An 18,167-nucleotide genomic window follows, 5' to 3' on the forward strand; every position below is an offset into this window, starting at 1 on the left:
GTTTTCCAAATGGGTTTTCTCAGCCATGTAATACACATGGATTAAACCATTATTTTTTTTAGCATATTCTACATATTTAAGAACTAAATAAAATCAGCTATTGCACCTTTAACTGCAAAAGTCCATTAGAAACGTTAGTTTGGGACCTTCAAATAAATTAACTAGAGGTTGCCAGTGAATTATGATAACTGCCAAAAACCAAAAGGGATGCAAACTTTGGCACTCAAACTGTCCTTTATGTCATGTGTGGTTTCGGCTTGATTGAACAACTGCCCTTGATTGCAAATTAAGCAGCACAGACGGTTTTGTAAACACAAAAATTACAATCAGAAGGCAGATTCCTGGCTGTTTATAGCACAATGGCTTGTTGACAGTTCAGACAAAAAGCAGCATCTTTTCCCACAGATGGACCAAAACCTTGTGCTACTTCGATCTACAGTTAATACTGCTATCTCATTTAATTCTTTGTCCCTTTATGTTGCTGACTCTCTGTTCTAATCTGCTCACTTTTGCATGGTTGTAACGTGGTGAATTTGTTAGTTGTGCTTTGCATCATGTAAGTTGGAAGAAATTTGTTCCACCAGTTTTTGTGTGTATTTTTCAGGGTATGAGTGATACGAAGCTCGGCGTCAACAATCGTGGCTACCAGAGCACCATATCCACGCTGCGTGTCGCCAGTCAGAGCCAGCTTAGCCACGGCTACTCCCAGAATTCCCTGCACCGCAGCGTTAGTCAGCTGATTGACACACAGGATAAGAAATCTCTGGCAGGTCTGACGTGGGACACAGAGCTGCAGGGCACTGATAGTGGCATGGTGAGTTGCATGTGTGTGTGTGTGTGTGTGTGTGTGTGTATGTGTGTGTGTTGATGTGATGCACAGGTGTTAGACAGAGTGGACTGTTGGTCTTTAGTGTGTATTACATCATGGTCTTCATAACATTGTGAAATGCGTGTCTTCTTTTTTGCAGTATGTTGGAGACGACGACTTTGCAGACTCTCTTAAGGGCTTCAGCTCGGTGAAGAAAGAGCACGCAGTGTTTACAGATACACACCTGTAGAGCTTTCTTTGTCTCGCCCTGTCATTCCTATACATACACACAAACACACACACACACACATATCCCCAAAGCCCAAATCCACTTTCAACTCTGAATGATTACAGTGGGCCATGACAGCATCTTAATAGCTTTAAACACAAAACAAGCATGGTGAGTTATAGATTTGACATTATTATCAGGAAAAAGGTGAATTATTCTGCTGGTGTTTGGGAGATTGAACCTTTACCATGCTGAGCTTGGCCTCTACACGCTATACACATAGCTTAACCATTAAAGTTTGTTGCAAGTTCATGAAATTTCCAATTTCATGCAAGAAATGTACAAGCTCATATTGCACCTTTAAGAATTAGAGATGCATTAGAGAATACGCCTTCAGTGTATATGGCAACTACCTCTTTAAGTATAACTGTGTGCATCTTAAGACGCATTGTTTCCATTCTTGCTTCCTAATGAGGAAACATTAACTTATTATTTTTAAATGCTCTGTTTCCATTACCGTAAGAGGATAAACCTCAGTATGGCACAGAAACCGGTACATATAAAAGTAACATAACTGTTTCCTGTCTTTCTGTCTTTAGTAGTTTTTATTAAATACAAAACGGAGTGACTTTGCTCACAGACCTGATAAATCCAACAACAAGAGTCATATAATACAAACTTAACTCCTCCAGCAGGGCCTTCCATCTCACCACAAAGTGTCTGTCCTTCATTTTTTTCATTTCATAATGGGAAATGTTACTTCCCTGTACATCCAAGAGTAATCTGGATTTAAACATTATTTTGGCTAATTTGTCTTTAAGCCTGGAAGACGGCTACAGAATTCAAGAGAATGGGAAATAATAATTTCGTTTTTATTAAATTACTTAATGTGATTAAATTATTCCAAAATATCCACTCAAACAAATGGAGGAAGCATTTTTTAATAATTAATAGAATTTTCTCTTAAACGTTCTCATAAACCTGCAAGAAATCAACTATTAACTAATTAACTATTTTAATTTTAATTAACTATTTTTTTTTAATGTTTAAGCGCAACATATCACACATTGCCTTTTTGCTTATTCTTTTTCCGAAGGCTGTAGTGCTTTGTGAACCCTGCTTAATCTCACTCAGAAGTTTAGAGACAGATATATACATGCAATCATTAATAAACTTTTGGCTAGGCAGGATTATCACAATGCATCACACGTTGCTTGTCTTCTTCAAGCAGAATGTGTGTATCGCAGAAGTCATTTCTGATACTGTATATGTGTATTTATAGGATGCTAGTAATGGAAATATAGCTAGTGTGATGCTGTGCCTAATAGATAGAGCAAGATAGCAGAAATAATTGTGACAATGCCAACCAAACAGTAAGTATTTTACTGTATGTTAAAGTCTGCTGTCTTTATAATATTCCATGTGGATTTTAGATGCATGTGTTGTCATAGGGGTTGTTTTAAACCTATACATTATAGCAATATGGTGATCCTCAGAGTAACATCCTGTTCAATGCTCCTGTAAAAGCAATTATCAAATACTTTTGTTTGCTCTTTTATGAGATTTGTAAAGAGATTATCAGTATTATTTATTGAGTAATTTATATATTTTTTGTACAAGTAAGAATTTACTTTAACATCCTTTCAGGTTCATTTATAAACTTTTTTTATGCCAGGTAGTGAAGGAAGCATTTACATGCTAGCTGTGTTGGTAAACTTGCTGTATTAAAATCATGACTCTGAATGCATTCTTATATTGTTATTTCTTTATTATCAGACAAAGTACAAAGATATGTACCGATTTCATGTCAGTCTTGTACCTTAATTAGTATTACACTTTACTTGACTCCTTTGACTAAAATATATTTCCCGTTTCACGCAGCCATGCCTCGCTCGCTGGCCTTGTTTTAATAATAGTTTAATTAACTCAGCGTTCACTGGAGTGCAGAATGTAACTTGGATATACCAATAGCTTTGAACAGCCTTTGTTATAGCAACCATAAGCTTTTATACTTTAATAGAATTAGTAAATTTAAACAATGACAAAAGGGTATATAATTTGTCAGTCAGTATAAGAGGTTAATAGATAGTCATGATGTACATTTTCCAATCCCAGAAAAATGTTGTTATACATAAAGAAGAAAAAACACTTCAATCAATTATTCTATTGCCATTCACTCTTTAGTAACTACATCAAGCTTATGTCCACGTAAAGTATGTTACTGTGATCATAACATGAGAGCAGCAGCAGCAACTGCTTGAAATCAAAGACTCAACATGATGCTGTATTAATCTTGACAGTTTAAAGCTTAGTGTTCGGGCAATGCAGTACAAACAAATAAGTTTGAATGTACATTAAAAAAAAAAAAGCTAACACCAAGAATCGGACAGAATCTGATTAATTCCATAATTCAAATGGCAATAAACACATTCACCATGTGCTACCTGCCTGTAAATAACTAACGATTCATTTAAACACAAATAACCTAGCCTTAATGGATTGTTATGCGTATACACCAACATTTCTTTCATAGGTCCAGTGGGCATTAAATATTTTTAATAAACCTTCTTTATATTTTAAATGCATACATGTAAAATACCTTAATAATATGAACCTGTGCATAATGGCTTCTGATTAAAAGTATTTTCATCATGTGCTACGTCAATAGCTATATCCTGTACATTTCACTCTTAGAGTTAAAGCTGTAAACATAGCCGGGTAATGCCTAAGAAGAAAGTGACAGCGCTTTCTTTCAGTAAGTATAATTAGCTTAACAGTTGTTAATGAATAGCTATATACTCTGTGTGTATTACACTATACGGCCAAAACTTTGTGGACACCTGTCCATCACACCCATATGTTGTTGAACATCCCATTCCAGATTTAGTCCCCTTTTGCTTTTATAACATCATCCACTCTCACTAGATTTTGAAGCGTGGCTGTGGGGATTTGTGCTCATTCAGCCAGAATCGCATTAGTGAGATCAGACAGTGATGTTGGGCGAGGAGGCCTGGGGCGCAGTCTGCATTCCAGTTCATCCCAAAGGTGTTCATTGGGGTTGAGGTCAGGGTTCTGTGCAGGACACTCGAGTTCTCCCACTCCACCCCTGGGAAAGTTATATCTTCATGGATCTCGCTTTGTACACAGGGGCATTTTCATGCTGGAACACGGCTGGGTTAGGCTCCAGAGTTCCAGTGAAGGGAAATCGTAATGCTACCTCATACAAAGACATTCTAGACCGTTGTGTTTTTCCAACTTTGCGGCAACAGTTTGGGGAAGAACCCAGGGGATGTGATGGTCAGGTGTCCACAAACCTTTGGCCATATAGTGTGTGTGTATATATATATATATATATATATATATATATATATATATATATATATATATATATATATATATATATATATATATATATATAAATAAAATGAGAGAGAGCGAGAGAGAGCATACTTCATCAATCACAGCTGTATTACAGTAAGTGCAAATACAAAAATTAGGTTTATATTTTGTAATATATATTCTTTTTCTTTTTAACAAGATAGGCATATAATGTTATTCATACATATATACTTTAACAGATTCCGATTTAATGAGTACCAATTGCATAAAAGAGACGAAGCACGTCTTTAGACCGTCTGTAAAACTGGCTGAGGAAATGTTTTTATCCACAAACCAGAGTAAAAAATAAACCTCATGAGTAAATATGTTGTAGCAGAATTAATACTAAGCATATAATATTAAGCATATAATAATATACCCAACCCCTTAGAGCTCTATATCCCTAACCTGGCAGCTTACCAGCAGTATTTCTGCACCAGCCTAGTTTTCTGACTTAAACTGAACTGAACTGACTTGCTTTGTGCTTGCATGATCTAATAATGTGCCTACACGTCTATAAAAGTAAAACATTGTAAAACAGGGTTTGGTACTAAATGAACCTGTTTCACTGAACATGATCCCTCTTTGTGAACTATCCACCCAAAAATGACCAAAAATCAAAAAAAATAATAAGCTCACAATATAACATTTCAAATGAAAAAGGCATCTGCGAAAGTCTGAGATTATTCCCTTCTTGAAATGTGAAACAAGCAAAATAAAGTGCGACTGCTTTACAGAAAAGAAGTTAGTTCACTGTAGTGACACGTTACTTTTGCCTCCAGTCGTTTCTGTTCTGACCTGTAGCATTTAACCTTTACAGGGATTAGAATATTAACTGAAACTAAAGTGCTTCAGAACTGGGTAAGATATTTGTAGTATATATTAAATATTCATTTAGTAACTTGCTGCTTTATACACCCCTATCTATAGTTTTCTCACCAGACACTCCTTCAGGGATATGTTTATGCTTATGGATATGGTAATACTGCTTCAGGAAATATATGCTGTTTTAGCTTTCAGAGCGTCACTCACTCATGTCTAGTCCCCTGCGGTGCCGTGGGGAAGTGGACGCTTTAGTTGGAGAGGGCGAGGCTGTGCTGGATGAGTCACTGCCTCCTGCCTCACTCCCCACAGACACAGAGCTCAGCTGCGGGACCGGAGGTGCCTTCTTCCGGCCCAGGAAGTTCCCATCGAGCGCTCCTCTCCTCCTACCCTCCGTTCTGCACTCAGAGGTACCTTCATCAGAGGAGTGTGCCCTGCAGCGAGGGTCTCGGGGGCTGTCTGCAGTGCTCACTGGACTCTCTGAGCTCCTCTTGTCTCCAGTGTCACCATTGCTGTCGTCGTCAGTGCCGCTGCAATGCCCGCCGTGTTCCCTCAGGACTTTGGCCAAGTTGAGGGTGTGGAAGTCTGGATAGCTGCTGAAGCTCTCTGTGCGACGGGCACGTGCCAGCAGTGGGCTCTCTCGATATGGACGTACAGCGCCATAGGTGGCAGTCTCTGCCAAGAGTTCTTGGGCCTGCAGCTGGAGACTGAAGGAAAGAATGTTACCTTAGAGAAAAATCTCAAGGGATTTTAGTGAGGTTTTTTTTTTTTTTTTTTACCTCCACAGACTTTTCTGCACAGTTTCTGACTGTTTCACCATTTTTATGTGTCAAGTCAGGTGTATTATGTTATTTTAATCTATTTTAATCTATTGTTAATCATTACTAGTGTTATTACTTTAGGGTTAAATGCATGTGGGTATTCAGAACTCAGAACTAACTATAGACTTAAGTGCTCCTCAGGCAAGTCTACTCAAAGCAGACGTATGAATCAGTTATTTATGAGTCTAATGTTTAAACCCTTTCCTCATGCATCATCAGCTCTGGTGAAAAGCTGCATCCAATACACACTGCTTGTTCTCATTTGCATATTATTCTGCTTGTCTATTAGAACCATATACCATATTTTAAATAGCCTTTTGTACTCACACTGTTGTATATACACTTGCAGGTAATTTCAACAGTCTCAATTGTGTGAAGAGTTTTGAAACAGGTCTCCATTAGTATTTCCCTGCTCTAAGACATCTGACTGAACTGTAGGGCTGGTTTACAGTGTGGCGGTGAGTCTGACCTGGAGCAGGACTCTCGGAGTCGGCTGTGGTGCAGTACTGAAGGGGCGGGACTAATGTTGGGTGTCGCACAGCGTGATGTACTCAGATCACATTGATCAAGCAACTTTAGAAGCTCCTCCTCTGTGGGCCCCCCCACTTCTTGACGGAAAAAAAAAAAAAAAAAAAAAAAACACAACATAGTAATTCAATTTGGTGTTAAGGCAACTAAGTAGAGCAAATGAATTAATATTTGAATTGTGTCGCACCAGCATCACGTTTGCTTTTGCTATCGCTCTTGTTCGCTGTGTCCATGGCCGTGGTTAGATCCCACATCTGGATGCTGCCGTTTGCATGGCCAGTGAAGAGGTAACGACGTGGCCGGGAGCCCATACGACTGGAGCCCTCACACTCGCGCACTGTGAAACACGTGATGGTGGTGCCGTCCACTGCCTGCACCTCACAGATCCTTTGGTTGAATAAATTAATTATTAGGAGACACAGTGAGCATGTAGTTACCTCAGCCCTCATTCATCAATGTCGCATAATGTTGAGCAGAGATTTGAGCACCCAGTATGACTTATGAATGAATGAATGAATGAATGAATGTGTGTAATTCATAAAGCTGAGCAGTGATTTAAGCACAAATGTTGAATCTGTTTCAGTTGTGTGGAAATGAGCTTCTGGACACTAGGATCCTTATTTACATGAGTTACTTCCTTATTTACATTCCATATGCATCTGCAGGTTTTTGTCTGCACATACCTCTTTCCAGTGGACGAGAGACGCACAAATAGTTTGTTGGTTATAGGAATGACTTTCTGAATGAATACTTGCTGGTCATCTCTCTCTCCAAATGGACCTGTATGGAAATAATCAGTGAGTTCATTTGTGTACCACTTGCACAAACACACCAAGGCTACGTCTACATGTACGCTAGGTCTGCTCTGGTTTTCATGAAGACAAGGTCCTTTAAGGATGGTCATTTCCTCCTGCCACTCACCTATATCATTGCCAGAGGAGTAGCTGCTGTGGCTCTCCGTCTCCTCCAGCGAGATGATCTTGAAGGAAGCCAGTGGCGTGGATCCTGGCTGAGTGGAGATCATTCCTCTAAAGCGGGTCACTGTCCACGTCCTTACGTGGTTATTGTCTGCACACACTGCAACACAAAATCACAGAATCATTTCTTTTCCCATTCACAATCTTCTGGAACCCTTCAATCAGGAAACGGCCAAACTACGTTTTGTTAAAGCTGTTTCATTCACACTTATCCATAGACACCCAAGTGTCAACAAGAGAAAGATATTTTTCATTAAAAAAAACAAATAAGTGTGCCTTTAGGATCATTCACTTGTATGTAACTGCTCGGCAGAGCAATGTTACCTGACACAAGGTGTTTCTCAGACAGCATGATCTTAGTGACAGGGCTGCGGTGCACTGTGAACGTCTGAAACAGTTGAGGCCCGGATCCAACCGTCTCTGGATGCTGCACTATCACACGCACCGCACCTGAACTAGTGCCATACGCAATCTCAATCCAGTTTCCGCTCACACCTACGAAAAAATTAACTAAAATTAAATAACCCACCTTCAGTTGCTCTATCTCAATATTCAACATACAAATAAGATTTAACTGGTTATTTAAACTGTCTAGAAACAGTGAGAGTGTGTTGTGAAGAACAGTATAAGGGCTGATGTGTTTATTCTCAGGTTAATGCAGGTCACCTACTGGTTTTGGGTGTTAAGTAGACACTGAGGGCTGTGATGGCATCATTTGAGGGGTCATGGTAGAGCTCAGTCACCAGGAGGTCATTGTCCTTCATTCTCAGTGGGAACTTCTGCATGTCTGAAAAATTTCAATTAAAAAAAAAAAAAAAATGTCCCCTTTTATTCTTTTTAATCTATGTAATGTTTATTCTACAATTACTGTCTTAATAGTTTACAATTGAATTAGTTCCTCTTTTTATATAAAATGTGTTTTGTAATTAAAGTGTATGGCCCATGGGAGTTGCTTCATGCTGTTTGTTTTTATAGTATTATTCTTGCCTAGATGCCCATACATACTCGCTCGTAAAGTAGACGGGGATTTATATCACTTTTCTTGTAGAATATTATTTACATGCCTTCAAGATTTTGCTACAATAAACAATATTAATCACAGTGCTGTGCTGAGGGCGACAGTATCAGGTAACAGGTTTTTAACATGTAACAAAGCTCCAAAAACAGGAATCAATTTGCATATTCAGTAAGTAAGTAAACGATTCCTCTCCACTGGAGGCACGAGTCTTATGCTGCATCCCAATTCACCTACTTATACTATGCACTAAAAGAGAAGAAAAAGTACATAATTTTGAGTGTGTAGCAAAAAGAGTATGCAAGTACTGGAACATAGTAACATATCGCATAACGGAAGAGAACATTGCTCGGTCTCTTCATCTGACCCTACAAGATAAACCTTTTTACATAACATTCAACCATTAATCTTATGTGACAATTAAAAAATAAACTTTGGTTAGTGCTTAACATTTAATTTTTTACACTTAAATACTGAAGACGCATGACCGACATTACACTCGTCCGCCATATCTGCAGCTTGAATTTGGCGAGGCAAACCATCACAAAACTCCTCCTCCCTCATGCAAGGAGTTGTGGGCAATATTAGCTGAAAAAGTGTCCATGGATCCACATTTTCGAAAAGCTATCGGAAATAGTAGACTATCTGGATAACTTTGGGATACTCATTTCAACATACTACAATTTGGGACACACTAATTCTAATCTCGGATACTATTTAGGATGGAATTGTAGTAGGCTAATTAGGATGCAGCATTAGCTTCCACTTTATATATTTTAAAGACCAAGACAAAGACTCGCATTATAAGGTTTCATTCTCTACAGTGTCCAATGTAGGCTGATTTCTTTTTAAATCAACATTCTGTCGTACAGTATATGCATCGACAATACAGTAATTACAATACAATATTGGGGGGAAAAAAACGTATACATTTCACATACACCATCACATCAGTGTAGCTGAGTGCAGTTGTTAACTCAGCTCATCTGTCAGTGGCTTACCAATGTAGTAAATGGAGCCATTATTGCATCCAAGAAGAAGAAAGGATCCGGCAGTGTCACAGCTGGTGATGGGCACAACATCCTGCACCTACACAACAAAGGCAGTGTGTTATCTGGTGACAACAGCTTGACATGAGAACACATGAACGTTTGCAATAAAATATAATAAGCTGTCATATGTTTCAGTAACCTGGACTGCAAAAGGCTCATTGTATTCTGGCTATTTTATCCAAAAAATAGATCTTAAATAGATGAGAAGTTAATAGATTGATAAATAAATTACATAGATTTCACAACAGAAGACAGTTATCTCAAAGATTAATAGTTCTACCATTTAGTTTTTATGATTAACAAATGTTTAATTTGCACAGTTATGTGCACTTTTCTGGCCACAACCTTCAGGATCTAGAAGGTTCTAATCTGATTGGTTCCATGTGCATACTCTTTTAGTGTCACTTTTCAGTGGTCAGTTCTTGACCATGTTCATTCATGAAACCTACCAGACTCTCTGGTGAAGCTAAAAGTCTGGCTTGAGAGAGTAACTCTTAGGTGAAGTGTTATTGCCTCAAACACTACCTTAAGCATTTGGCGCAAACTAAAGAACAAAGCTTTTTAAATTATGATTAGATGCTAGTTTTTAAATGAATGCTCTTACTTGCCAGTGCTGCGTCACTGCGTTCCAAACACCAACCTTCCCAGTGTGACTGGTGGCAACCAGCTGACTCCCAATGAAGAAAAGAGAATCAACAGGCACGCCAAGACTGAACACACCTTCAGAGTTACAGATAACATTTATCAGAAAAGCTGTATTGTTATTTGAATCATTTTTGAGGTAAAAACATGTTTTTGCCATTCTTCCTTTTCTGTTTATACCCCCTTGCTCTCACCTATCTCATTGCCACTTCCCCCATCCTGGATACTCCACAAGATGATCCTGCTCTCCGATGACACCGCAACCATCTTGTCTTTGTCACCATGGGGACCACCTACTACTTTCGCATTTAGCGCGACACGCTCAATGGCCCAGTCTAGGTAAGGACTTGAGAAGACCTGCTGCCATCCTGAAGATTCCTTTATCCTGTGCAGCAGTCAGAAGGAACTGAGAAGGTAAGTCTACATGTCTTGTCTTTGAGTCAACTTTATAAGTTTGACAAGCTTTACCTGTAGCAAATGACGAAATGAGCATAGGCAGCTACTATCCAGTTATGATGACCAGCAACGATGAGCACCTTCCTGGGATCAACTGCCGATCCAGCTGAAATTTAGTTCAAAATTTGGTTTATAATTTAGTTCATAATGTTGTAGTGCCAAATCCAACCAAGCCAAAAGCCTATACATCCACAGATGAGACTGGAATCTTGACTTCTTTTAGTCATATTTTACTGTACCATTCTGATTCAATAATAGTTCTGTCTCATTTCAGTTTTATTTCGAAAAGCAGAGGTGTGTTCTTGACCAATAAGTGATCTCTTCTATTATGCTTTTCTCTCTTTCTGCTTAAGGCAATAGATGAAGACATTAAACTCAGTTGGAGAGTGATTCTCTCCACACCACTAGACAGATGCCGTGAATATTATGGTTCTCTATATTTTAGGCTTAAATCAAAAGGCTTGTTAGTGTTTTATGAGCCATTTTAACTCCAGATTAAGCATGACCCTGAATTCTGTAGGATTTTCAAATGGAGTGTCACAATGTCTAGCTGATGCAGGAACAGATTTAGATCAACATCACACATTCATAAAGAAACGTTTACGGCAGCTTGATTTTTGATAATTAATACATTGCAAACCAGCTTAACATTTAACACTGTACAAATATAGTAGTTATTTACAATATTTACAAAAGAATATTAACTATAAAAAAGGGATTGTTAGACTAACTCCATCCAGGGGTAAAATTGGTAGAAGTGCACCGGAACGGACCTCCAGCACTTTTGGCTTATGGTTAATGGAATTTGATGGAAATGCAGGGAATTCAATGATGAAATCCATTTAACTCTTAACTCTTGTTAAGTCATGCTGAGAGACAACTCCTGGACAACTACATTAATGCCCTCTCTTTTCACTATTCCATGATCATTAGCCCCTGAATTTTTTTGGTGCCACATGTTTACAGATGTGATTTCTTGTCCTGCTGATATCCGCAATCAGGCACAATCACAATAATCCAGTATGTTTTCATTCCTTTTTGCTGTTTCATAGTATTCATTCAGTAATGCTAGGTAATGATGCCTTAACTTTTAAGTAACCTGGTTTTATTGCCTGTGTACTCCTACAGAAAATGTTTACTTCATTAAAAGTTATTGCTGTTAAAGGTGGTTCTACGTTACTGAATTATAGGGTGTACATAAATTTTCCCACCTGGTTTATGAAAGCTGGTTTACTTTTTTTGGGAAAAAACAACTACATATTGAAATCTATTGTGTATTTTTGTTGTCATCTGAGGTTATATATTTGTTTATAGAAGTCAGTGAGGACCGCTTAATTGTTATTAAGGCCCTGATAAATAAAAACAGAACTGAAGGAGGGTGTACTTTCCTTTTCACATTACGGTAACTGTATATCCTGGCAGTTATGCGTTATGATGGTAATTTTAGTCAAGGGCTGTTACTAAATATGTTCAAATGGGAACCTATTTCGCTAGACACATAAAAGTAGATTAATTTACTTAACAGCTTTTGATTTGAACAATTAAGAACTCAGTGAGATGGTTGGCCAGCAGAAAGAATTCATTTTAAAAGAGTTAAGAAAATGCTAGTGCTTATTTTGCTAGTTAAATGACTTTACTGTGCCATGTATCTTACACAGGAAAGATTCAGAAAACTGGCAACCCTGAACCCAGTTTTGATAACAGTGAATTAATATTTAACACTGTGTGACTGGGTTGATTTACGAAAATGAGACACAAGTTTAAATGTAAAATGTAACACCTGCAGGATTAAAAGACGAGTTGTTTACACAGAGTGTACTCACAAAGTCTCGTGGCCCCCTCCATTCCGTTAGGCCCAGGCAAAGCGGTGTGTGAGCATGAGCGAGAGAAGCCCCCCTCCGCTCCACTGGGGCATGGGTACTCCTCCTGGACTCCAGCAGTTGCACTCTGCCCACTGGCAGCTTTGCGAGCTGGGATAGCTAGAAAAAAAACCAACGCAAGCAAAAGTCCAATCACTGCTGTCATTGACAAGAAAAAAATTTTTTGGCTTTACTGCATCCTTTCCTCTTTGAATCAATCAGTTGTTTAAAAGGCAATATCCAGCCTTACAAAATCAGCACCTGAATCAACACCTGTTGTTTTGACAAAATCCAATATGTAATCATTAATAACTTATCTAAATAATTAAGAAATAGCTACCTGGTGGTGGGAGGTAGCCATGAAAAAGCACACTTCCGCATGATGATCTCTCTAGCTCCTCACACAGCAGCAAACGTCGAACTAACCACAACAGCAGGAAAATCAGCACAAAAGAGGGGGAAAAAAACAGCAAATGTTATGCAATATCATAATGCAATTATATCCAGATTAAATTAATTTATATTTGTGTCATTTAAGAAATGTCTAAGTAAGTTATACCTAAAGGTGTAATCCCATAAAACTCAGCTTCATGGCGCAGAATGCTTATGCTGACCCCTCTAAAACAGTGATGTCAAAGTTAATGCGGAAAGAATTACACAACCAATACGTTCACCAATCTCCATTCTAATACCAGGCTAAAACTCAAGAGATCATAACTTACCTTAAGTCTAACTCTTTAGTACGAAGGAAGTTTAAAATGGGCACAAATGCGGTTGGGTCCCTGTCAATAAATATCTATAGTGCAAAAGATATAGGCTTTCAGTTTGACTGCACAATCAAGCATGCATACTGTAATCATGACAGCTGTATTAAATTGTAGTATTTTCAACTTTAGTACTAAACTGTATTAAATTTTAGCCAAAAACCACAAAAAAGACAAAGTGTTGATCGCACACAAATATGGAAGTTTCATCATCCTCCACTGCTTTAAAGTGGTTACATGTGGGGTATGGAAACTTACATAACGTGCTGGAAAATGTGATGTAGTGTACAGTTGCGTGAAAAGCACATGCATGGTACAAATTAGGAAGAAAATACAGATTGGGCAGCGACTTGCCTACGAGTTCAGGGTTGTCAGGTTGGCTCACCAAGAAGGTTCCAGGGAAAAGACTCTGCTTTTCATTTTACACTCTTCATTGCTCTCATGTAGAGCGTTTATTTATTTCATTCACTGGTTTCATAAGTATAACATGCAAAATAGCATCTGTACTAATCCAATGAGATTTTCACTTCTGTGCTCTGGGACAGTTAGAAAGAACTTTCACCGTGTTTGAATAGTAACTGACCACTGTGAGTGTGCTGCTATCTTAAGGCTCCTGGCTGAAATATTGAGCTATTATTCAGTAAAGTGTAGTTTTACATGTAACTGTGGATCTGTGAAGGGGTGGTGAGAATCACCTGAATGCCTTCTTTCTCCTTCTCTGAGAGTTTGCAACAAAGACACAAAGTGACATAGTTTTGACATAGTTTAAATACCACTTTCATACAGCCATCGTTCCATGGAATCGTATTGTCAAGTTCTTGTCGGATCAGTGCTGGAACACTGGGCTGGGTATCCAACCATCATGATGACGACATCCACCAGCCAGTGGGCTAGCCTCTGTTTACATTTGATTTGGATAAAGCAGTTACTGAAACTATGTCAGTGCAGGAGAATTGGATGGCCATTGTTCGGGCTAAATAGTACCACAGGGCACTTACAAGGCACAACAAGGAGCATTACAGGCTCACTTACAAGGAATACTGCAAGGTCAATCAACGGAGTAATAAATAGAGTGATATGACCTCGACCATGCCAGGGTCATCTCACCACAAACGTATGCAAAGCAAATGTTATCGCCATAGCATACAGTTCTCCATTTCAGTCTGGCATCTTACAAAGAGTCGTAAGGAAGCAGCCTTAAGGGACTCCAGCACAAGTGTTCTCTTAAGCAGAGCTCTTAGGTGATTGTGGGTGATGGAGGCACCTCCAGCCTTTCAGAAAGATTGCATGTCTAGGCGCCTCCAGAGAGACGCCATCCACGGTGCTATGGTGTTTTCAAATGGCCACCACATGCATCTTTAGTGTAGATGGGGACTTGTTACTATAGAGAAGTCCCTGAGGAAAAATTAGTAAGAAGAACTTGAAGGCCAGATAGACTGCCCTCGATTCCAGCTGGCGGATGTATTCTGGTCTTACACCGTTGGGCTACATGCCCCCTGCGCTCCTGTGGCCCAGCCAGTTCCATGTGACAGTAGTGTCCGTGGTGACTCACTCCTCTCTTGCTGAGACAAAGACAGGTGTCGGTTTGTGAGTGGTTCATAGTTGTTTCAAAATGGTTCATACTCCTGAATGGTTAATAGTTCCAGCATGCCCAGGGGGGAGTACTGCTGCAGCTGCCATCAACAATCCTAGCAGCCTTAAAGGAGCCAGTACCACACTTAGTGACCTGACTGAATCTGACTGACAAGTATAAAAATGTCTGCCACACACAAGGTGGCTAGTATTCTCAGTAACTCTAGCTTCACAGCTTCACTGTTAACTCTTTTTAGAGTTCACCATAAGCACCATAAGTGCTTTTCACCATGTGAGTTTCAAGTGAGTACCACAATGTGTGTGAGGTGGTTGAACTTGTCTCAAAATTATCAGCAGCATAATAAGCAATGTCTCTAAGGGCATTATACACTGCGTACACAATTGTTAGTCAAAAGCCAAATCCCAGGAGAATTTGCCCCCACTGGTAGATTGAGGGGTGAATGGACTTCCACCCCAGTGTTGCAAGTTCACAAAGTCCAGCAAAGTCCAGTGAACAGCACATGGTTCAGAATATAGCCACAGAATAAAGGGGAAAGATGGCTGTGTGACTGTGGTATTTATTGCACATACATTTGTTGGAAGGTGTCAGCAGTGTGTTCATGACAAACACAAGACACATACCTAATTCTTTCTCACAGTATAAAAAAACTATATACTTACAGCTCCAGTTTCATCCCTTAGTGTTGATATTCTCCCACTGAGTAAACTAAAACAGACACATAAGGTTTGATCAAGACCATAGCACCACGATCATGTTCTAGTTACTGTGAAAATTATCCTTACAGAAACAAAAGAAGTTATCAGATCTAACCAAAATGATTTATTTGGCAACAAATATTGTTTCAGTCTTACCTTGAGAAGAAAGAGTCTGGAATCCACATAAGAGTCTGTCTTGAGGTGCTAAATCTGGGAAAAAAAAAAAAAAAAGACAGAAATGATTTATCATCTTTTCATGCAGTCTCAGGAGAGTGATTGGGAACACTTTTTATACAATCGCCAAATGGAAAACTACTTTTAGCCAAGTTCCGAGTGTCAATTATCCCTGTTTCACTAAAACCTGATGCATGTAATACTACTAAATCCAACCCTGCCTCTAGTCACAGTAATAATTTCAACAACTAACATTAAGTCACCAAGGTTAGACAGTAAAACATGGACCAAAATATGCGTACGTCTTTGTCTATATCGGCAATGTTCTGATCTGATCACAATGTCATGAGTACACAAGCAAGTAATAACTTCATATACAACAGACATCAGAAGTAAATTCATTATCAAATGCAGTGTTTGCATTATTTGCTCATTCCCTCTCTACATTCTGCTTGAATGAAAATACAGCAATGTTGGGTTCCATTCATGTATCTCCCTGATATAATCCAGTCAGAGAACTATAACTATAAGGGCCTTCCGTAGTTGAATCAGGTATGTTGGAGCAGGTAGACATGAAGCGGTACAGTTCCATACATACAGTTTATATGAAACACTAGACATCTCCATCTGCCACCTTTCTGAAGACAAAAGAGAGAAGTATTTGTCTTCTGAAACTCTAGGTCAGCATTAGACACTCCACCATGAGACAAGGGCAGAGCGTCTAATGTCGTTGTACATTATCGTTGTACATTGTCGTTGTACAACAAGCTTCAGAATCTTAAAGGCTGTAATCTGATGGCTATTTACACATCGGTGCATAAGGAATTCTGTATGTTGGTTTTCAATGCAAAAACAAACATTTTAACACCATGAGAATGATTTTAATGTGTGGTATTGGCCAGAAAACAGCAAGTTCAAATCCCAGGACCTATAGCTTGCCTTGAATTGAAGTATGCAGCAAATTAATACATTCACATGACTACACTAAATAAAATGTAACTGCAAGTGGCAATCATCGGGGTCCAAGCACTATTATTCAGCATGTTGCACTCTTGTGGTGCAACATGATATTGTACATTGTATGTTTTAGTAATTCACATCTTGTATGTACAATGTGTTGTATTATATATATACGTTTGATTCTTAATACTTTGTTGTTACCTGGATGATCAACGACTGTTTTTATGTTTTGTGATAGTTGTTCATGAGTCCCTTGTTTGTCCTGAGCAGTTAAACTGCCCACTGTTCTTCAGAAAAATCCTCCAGGTCCTGCACATTCTCTGCTTTTCTAGCACCTTCTGCATATTTGACCCCTTCCCAACAGCAGCTATATGATTTTGAGATCCATCTTTTGACAGTTAGGACAACCAAGGGACTCAAACACAACTATTACAAAAAGTGCAAACATTCACTGATGCTCAGGAAGGCAACACGATACATTACGAGCCAGGGGGGTGTAAACTTTTGAACAGAATGGTGTAAATTGTTATTATTTTTTCTCCTGGGAAACATGTAAATATTTTATGTAGCTTCGGAAGGGCGGTACCAAATGAAAAATATAAGATCTTTAAACAAAATAATAACAATTTACCCTGATCATCCTGCTCAAAAGTTTACACCCCCTGGCTCTTAATGTAATGCCAGTGTGCATAGTGATGAGTAGGGTGTATTTTGTTCATATCAACCACCTCTGCTAAAAACTGTACACAAGACCATGCTCCATAAAGCTGAGGAAGGAAACATGTGATCTGAAGTGTTACTAGAGTTTCATGTAGAAGTTCTGTAAGAGGATTCAGGCCTGCAGAAATGTTACAAACTTGCAACCAATGCATAGTTTCCGTTTAACACGTTTAAATAATACGCGATTTGTTGAAGCCTTGTGGTTCAGGCTTTACCGTGTTCCGCCGACGTTCAGCTGGATGATGTCACCCGGCCCAGATGTGGCGCCGTTACACATTCCAGCCATCGTGCCACCGAGCAGCGTTCAGCAGCAGCAGCAGCAGCTCGCGCTCTTGATCCCGTTCCACTCCTGCTGCGCGTGCTCTTCCCAGCAACTCTCTGAAAACATCACGCCTCAGCCCAGGGCCGTGTGTGGAGTCTTAACACACCGTGTCCGCCATGTTCCTCAAGAATATCACTGCCTTATCGATATAACAGAACAAATGAAGAAAGAAAAAAACCACACCAAACACAAAAAAGTCGCTCTTTCTGTTTTTTCTTTCGCGTTTGTTTTACGTTCGCCGCAAACAGAGCGCTAGAACAAGCCAAAGCCGACGTCGACGTCGAGCAGAACAGCCAATCAGAGAGTCCCAGCGTCAGGGCTTTCCAAGGACACAAGCCCCGCCCCTAACAC

General features: G+C 39.2%; 2 protein-coding genes across 3 annotated transcripts in view; one reads left to right on the top strand and one right to left on the bottom strand.

Annotated features, from left to right (window-relative positions):
- Positions 1-3,032, top strand: part of ush2a (Usher syndrome 2A (autosomal recessive, mild)) — a 208,117-nt gene extending 205,085 nt beyond the window's left edge. Inside the window, exons 72-73 of the mRNA XM_053237605.1 lie at positions 605-814; positions 969-3,032. Coding sequence (XP_053093580.1) covers positions 605-814; positions 969-1,058 — 300 coding nt within the window. The 3' untranslated portion in view covers positions 1,059-3,032. The remainder of the gene's footprint in view (positions 1-604; positions 815-968) is intronic.
- Positions 3,033-4,555: 1,523 nt separating this feature from the next.
- Positions 4,556-18,122, bottom strand: kctd3 (potassium channel tetramerization domain containing 3). Of its 2 annotated transcripts, none has more exons than XM_053237604.1 (18): positions 17,710-18,122; positions 15,797-15,850; positions 15,605-15,650; positions 13,310-13,383; positions 13,147-13,205; positions 12,928-13,008; positions 12,552-12,707; positions 10,741-10,834; positions 10,467-10,657; positions 10,235-10,350; positions 9,580-9,667; positions 8,234-8,350; positions 7,888-8,058; positions 7,508-7,663; positions 7,270-7,366; positions 6,774-6,973; positions 6,528-6,663; positions 4,556-5,944 (listed from the first exon to the last, which is right to left on the bottom strand). In XM_053237604.1, the coding sequence occupies exons 1-18, from the start codon at positions 17,778-17,780 to the stop codon at positions 5,440-5,442; spliced, it is 2,412 nt and encodes an 803-aa protein (XP_053093579.1). In that variant the 5' UTR covers positions 17,781-18,122; the 3' UTR covers positions 4,556-5,439. The 2 variants fall into 2 exon arrangements, with proteins under 2 accessions (XP_053093579.1, XP_053093578.1); XM_053237603.1 differs by having other exon boundaries at positions 6,528-6,666.
- Between the last annotated feature and the right edge of the window lie 45 nt (positions 18,123-18,167).

The sequence above is a fragment of the Pangasianodon hypophthalmus genome, chromosome 10, assembly GCF_027358585.1.
Source record: "Pangasianodon hypophthalmus isolate fPanHyp1 chromosome 10, fPanHyp1.pri, whole genome shotgun sequence".
Lineage (NCBI taxonomy): Eukaryota > Metazoa > Chordata > Actinopteri > Siluriformes > Pangasiidae > Pangasianodon > Pangasianodon hypophthalmus.

Excerpts from the sequence above, each read along its gene's own strand:
- kctd3 (XM_053237603.1), bottom strand. The coding sequence starts at position 17,780 with ATGGCTGGAATGTGTAACGGCGCCACATCTGGGCCGGGTGACATCATC. Across the intron at positions 7,664-7,887 it reads TGAGAAACACCTTGTGTCAG|TGTGTGCAGACAATAACCAC; the intron begins GTAACATTGCTC and ends TTTGTGTTGCAG. Across the intron at positions 5,945-6,527 it reads CTCCGAGAGTCCTGCTCCAG|TCTCCAGCTGCAGGCCCAAG; the intron begins GTCAGACTCACC and ends TCTTTCCTTCAG.